This window comes from Nicotiana sylvestris, chromosome 2 (assembly GCF_000393655.2).
Source record: "Nicotiana sylvestris chromosome 2, ASM39365v2, whole genome shotgun sequence".
Classification (NCBI taxonomy): Eukaryota; Viridiplantae; Streptophyta; class Magnoliopsida; order Solanales; family Solanaceae; genus Nicotiana; species Nicotiana sylvestris.
This window is the reverse complement of record NC_091058.1, coordinates 110813365-110819201: the sequence shown is the minus strand read 5'-3', so window position 1 is coordinate 110819201 and position 5837 is coordinate 110813365. Positions and strand designations below refer to the sequence as shown.

General features: G+C 32.3%; 1 protein-coding gene across 1 annotated transcript; it reads left to right on the top strand.

Moving 5' to 3' along the window:
* Positions 1–577: 577 nt before the first annotated feature.
* Positions 578–3069, top strand: LOC104214485 (uncharacterized acetyltransferase At3g50280-like). Its single transcript, XM_009764156.2, has 3 exons — positions 578–1048; positions 1625–2194; positions 2553–3069. The coding sequence occupies exons 1-3, from the start codon at positions 610–612 to the stop codon at positions 2897–2899; spliced, it is 1356 nt and encodes a 451-aa protein (XP_009762458.1). The 5' UTR covers positions 578–609; the 3' UTR covers positions 2900–3069.
* The last annotated feature ends 2768 nt before the right edge of the window (positions 3070–5837 follow it).

Here is a 5837-nt window from a genome sequence, read left to right as displayed (position 1 = left end):
TATATTTTATAAGTTTTATAAAATAATAATAAAATTATTAAAAAAATTTGTGTGGGTCCCACTTTTGCGACCAACATTGGTCGCTAAACTCAGTGTATCTTTGACCAAGCAAGTCTGACCAGTCCAGTCAACAGTTTGACTAAATTTGCGTCCAAATAGCGACCAACTATGGTCGCTAAATTATTTCAAATATTTTTTTATTATTTTCGGTAGTTTGGCGACCAACTTTCGTCGCTTTTCTTAACAGACCATATTTGATCGCTTTTTGGCCGAATTCTAGTAGTGAAATTCCGTTTCGAGTGTCCTTTAGTTGGAAAAACTCCCCTACGCCCCTGCAGGCGCAGGTAAAAAAGGAGGTGTGACACTATATATTAAAACAAACTGACGGGGGAAAAGTCTTTACGTACAGTAATTATTATAAGAAAAAGCCGAAAACTATTACGTGCGTTTCAACTCAATAAACAAAACAGAAGAAAATAATAGAAAAGAAAAAGATAAATACTAGTAGCAGCAAATTTTAATAAGATTGTTAGGTCTTTGTCACTTGCCATCTGAGCCATATATATAATTCCTTTCTCCCCGTTTATCTTCTGCAACAAATGTCCATAGATGACGAAACATCAAGCGGTATCTACATGTGTAATTAGGTCTGGGAAACCCATAGACAGAAACTCTCCTACCAAAAATATTCACTTAACTCCGTGGGATCTCCAACTCCTCACAGTAGATCCAATCCAAAAAGGACTACTTTTCCGAAAACCAAATCCTCAGCAACATACAGAGTTAGCAACATCATCAGAAATCATTAATCGCCTAAAAACCTCACTCTCTGATACTCTAAATTATTTTCCTCTCCTTGTTGGCCGACTTGTTGCAAGTAAAAACAGTGACAACACCTTATCTTTCTTTATTAATTGCAGCAATGAAGGAGCTGAATTCACTCATGCAACTGCGCCAGGCTTGACTGTCGCTGATATCGTGAAGCCAACTTACGTGCCAAAGATTGTCAAATCTTTCTTTCCACTGAATGGAGTTCGCAACTATGAAGGTGTTTTAAATTGTGTCATTATATTGTCTAAAAGTTTAATTTATAAGAGAGCATACTTTTAATTACATATTACTCTCTCCGTCTAGTTTATGTAAATCTTTTCAAAGTATGATGGTCAAACTGACTAATTATCTATGTAAAATATGATTTTTTAAAATTTTAAAATAAAATTTACATATTTAGGTAGTACATAAAGTGTATAAGTCAGTAAGTCACAATGGTTAATAACTTAAAATATTTTAAATATATTTGCAATAAACATGATTAAAGATAATCTTATTTGACTCATCATATAACAATATTCATGTCACATAAAATAAGGCATAGGGAGTACTGAATTATGTACCTCAACACGCCGCTTATTTATCTGTCTGGTTTTCTTTTATGGGCCAAACACGTAAAAATATATTTTGCTTTTCTAGGTGGGGGTGATATTTGAATTCATGCATGACCTCTATTTGCCCTAATGAAGTATCATATTAAATTAAGTGAATTATCTCACTTAAAAGTTTAAATTATTAATATAGTCAGAATATATGGAGTATTTATTTACTTATTACTCTATACTTCTAACAGGAGTTTGTAAACCTGTGTTGGCCGTGCAAGTCACTGAGCTAGTGGATGGCTTTTTCATTGGATGTACTGTCAATCATTGTGTAGCCGATGGGACTTCTTTCTGGCATTTCATCAATTCTTGGTCCGAAATATCACGCACTAGAAGTTGTAATCTTACAGTGAATAAACCGCCGGTCCTCGAACGTTGGTTTCCTAGATTTACTGCTTCCCCAATTCATGTCACTTTACCTAAGGAACATCTGTACGATGAATTTGATCCACCTCTGTTGGAAGAAAGAGTTTTCCATTTTAGCAAGAAGAACATAGCTCAGCTCAAAGCCAAAGCCAACTCTGAATTTGGAACCAACCAAAAGACTTGTATCTCTTCTTTGCAAGCCGTTTTGGCTCATCTATGGCAATCTGTTATTTGCTGCCGTAGTGGTATAAACGCTGACGAAAATTTTAGTTTCAAAATACTTATAGGTGCAAGGCCAAGGCTTCAGCCGCCTTTACCTGAAGGCTATTTTGGAAATGCAGTCCATTTTGTGAACGTGACAACCACCGCCAGAGAGTTGCTACAGAATAATTCGGGTGAGTGTTTGATGCATAGTTTAAGGAATGATTCAATTGAAGCCACAATCTTATATACTCATTTTCTTCCAAATTATGTGATACACTTCAAATTTCTATAGTCACAAGAGATTTTCTTTGACAAAATTTTTTCATATAAGTTTTGAATTTTAATTATTGTTACTTCTTATAGTGCTTTTTTCTGTTGTTTCCAAATATGTGTTTTTTTTCTTCCAAAAACTTAAAGATTTTATATCCGAAATCAAACCGTATCACATAGTTAAATTGGATCGGAGGACTAAATGTTATGTTTTGAATTAATTTTTTCAAAAATACTAGAGTGCCTAGAAATTAAATTCTGAATTCGTTTCTGATTCAGGTTGGGCAGCTTTGCAAATGAATAAGGTGGTAGCCATGCAAACCCACGAAGAAATTATGATTTTTTACCAAAGTTGGGTGAAAAATCCAAAGATAGTGAAGAAGAGTGAGGTGGTGACTAATAGCTTGATTGCTAGCAGCTCGCCGCGTTTCAACGTGTACGCCAATGATTTTGGATGGGGGAGACCGATTGCTGTGAGAAGTGGGGCTGGAAACAAACATGATGGGAAAATGACAATTTTTAGTGGCGTGGAAGAAGGAAGTATTGACATTGAAGCTTGTTTGACCCCTGAAACTCTGCATGCTATGGGAGAAGATGCAAAATTCATGGAAGCTGTTACCGTTTGAAATTTACACGAAAATTATTGAATCCATAATGTAATTATGGAGATTTATGCTTCACAAAAGCGTGGGGAATAAGTTCTATATATGTAACATGCATGTGTGTCAGATTTTTATATTTTTATATAATAAACCAATAAATAGAAGTAAATTCAAGTTGCATTGAGATAAGTTAATTTTTTATGTGATGTTTGATTTATCAAATTTTGACAAGGTATTTCAATATCTTTTTCACAATAATGATCAAACACAATTAATATTTCAGTCTTGAGTTAATTTTTAAATTGCACCATAAAAAGCTTGAGATTGAGCACTTGAAAGTCATTCTTCTGCAGCCATTGATTAATTACTGTTCCAACACAACCCAAACGATCGGGAAGACTACTAGCCTGTTTGGCCAAGCGTCTCCATAACAAAAAGCACTTTTTTGTTTGTTTTTTTTAAGTTGAAGTGTTTAGCTAAGTTTTTAGAAGAAAAAAAAAGAGTATTTTTAAGTAGAAGCAGAAGGAGTTTTGGAAAAAAAAAGTAGTTTCTTTCCAAAAGTACTTTTTTAAAAAGCATTTTAAAAAAAAATACACTTAGAAGCAATTTTTAAAAACTTGACTTTTCAAACTAAATAGTCAAACATAAACTCCTTCCCAAGAAAAATACTTTTGAAAAAAAACACTGATTTTTGAAGGTTGGCCAAATCGGCTAATCAGAAACATTGTAATTCAGAATAAGTAGAGTAGTTTTCAATTGATATGACCTCTCCGTCACAATTTTTACATCTCATCTTATCCGCAAAGATCATTAGGATAAAAGTTGAAATTAATGTCTATTTTGAATATAAATTTAATTTATTAATAAACTTATTTTTTATTTATAAAAAATTGATTCGTAATTGTTGGCCAATCCTTAGAAGAGGTTTGTTTGTGAGCTCTTCATAATGACTTAGATAGGTCAGTCCATTCCAAGAATTCGAAAGAAAGTAAAGATAACAACGTCCTTTTATTTTAGTGACATATCTAATCAAAATGAATAGAATTTGAAGACTGTATGACCATACACGTAAGTGCAATAGGCGTGAAGGTAAATGAAGCAAAGAGAATTTAAGCAAGTAATACGTAGTTTCTAGTAGAGTAGCAGGTGTACATTGGCGGAAATGAATGAGACAAGAAGAAGTAATTACTGGTGTAATAGTATAATTGTATTAGGAAGGAATCAAGGAACTGGCTCTTTTTTATCTCTGTGAAACAAGAAAACAATTTCTTTTAATTTAAATCAAGAAGAAGCCTGAGCTCGTATATGCAAAAAGAAGAACAAAGTTAAGTAATTGAAATTAATAATGCTAATTAGCTAATTGATATTCAGTTTACCATGTTGTGATTTAATTAGTGTAGTAATTGACTGGTAAGTTTTGTAATCTGGCTAAGTAGTGCAAAAGTTAAATACAACTTTTATTCGCACACAATTAGAAGCGTTAAACTCTGAATGCGTTAAACTCTCCAGACCAAAATGTTACGCGGCAACTATCAGAAAAACTTTCATGACATAATTAAACAACTGACTGTTCTTGTTGCATTAAGCTAATCCAAATACACTCTTAATTTGATTTAATACTAATCGCCTTGGATCAAACTTGTAAAACCTATCCTAAAAAATTACTTATCATTAAAAGTATCTCTATAATATACATGTCGCTTTTCTTTTAATATCAACTACTTTTAATGTGCAGCATCGTTTGCATGTTTAGCCCTGTTCGGATATACTATATAAATTGAGGTTCACGTGAACCCATGTTTTTTCCAACAAATCAGTGTTTCCACAAACATAATTCATAGAAACGGTCTAATATCTATAAAGCTAAATGGTGCATTTGCTGGATGGTTATTTTATTTCCCGAAGGACAAGGGATCAAATCCTCTTGGACTTTTTCGTCCTATAGTTTTCTTTCTGATTTTTTCCTTTCTTTCATTTGCTTTCCAACTCGCACGCTACTCACTACTGCTTATTTTTTTCTCTTTTAGCCTTTTTCTAATATCTATTATCCTCCCTAATCCCAATTTATGCCAACCTCAATCTCAATTGCTATCTCTCAAATAATTTTTTCTTTATCCTTTTTGGTTCTTAGTTCTTAATTGCTTTTATCTCAAAGAATTTTGAATTGTTGACATAGTTTCTTAAGGAATATTTTAGTTGTGGTTTGCAAATTATTGACTGAATATTAAATTACACAATGACTTGGTTAAATACTTTTGTTTCATTCAAATTATTGAACTTTCATCTATAATTTTTTATTATAACATATAGATTATTTTTAAAGAATTAATCCTTTAAAAATTTTGATATTTTTTCTGCTGCTTTTTACACTAAAATTTGCACAAGTTTCAGATTTTACGGTATTAAATTGTCATTAGCATTTTATTTTTCCATTCGTTTTGAATATAATTTTGATGGTAAGAACTGAATGGTTTAAGAAGCGTATAAGTTATCTCTTTGAATAATATTTAAATTATTCAAAATTGATAATAAGTCATAAAACACTAAATGTTCTCACAGCAATTGATATTATTGACCAAAACAAATTGACACTGTTTACAAGCACCAAATTTACGATAAAATAGGTGGTATACCCATAGTCTCAAAATCCTGGATCCGCCTAACTAGTTCATGTTATAAAATATACACAAACATTGGACTTTCCTTAAATTTCAGGGCGACAAATTAAAGAGTTTGGTACAGGCGCAATAGCTTAGGAAAAAAACAACCAAAGGAATGGTTGCAATTCAAACCATTCATCTCAAAACTGTTGCTTTTCGAGTTGAAATTCAAGCAGAAGCTATGCAAAATGATAAAACCCACATAATTCTATCGTACGATGATTTGCAAGATACGTGCTTTAATCAACTTTGAATTTCTATTGAGAACAAAATTTAAGATCTGTCATACAATGTGTCTGATG

Excerpts from the sequence above, each read along its gene's own strand:
- LOC104214485 (XM_009764156.2), top strand. The coding sequence starts at position 610 with ATGACGAAACATCAAGCGGTATCTACATGTGTAATTAGGTCTGGGAAA. Across the intron at positions 1,049-1,624 it reads TGGAGTTCGCAACTATGAAG|GAGTTTGTAAACCTGTGTTG; the intron begins GTGTTTTAAATT and ends TACTTCTAACAG. Across the intron at positions 2,195-2,552 it reads GTTGCTACAGAATAATTCGG|GTTGGGCAGCTTTGCAAATG; the intron begins GTGAGTGTTTGA and ends TTTCTGATTCAG.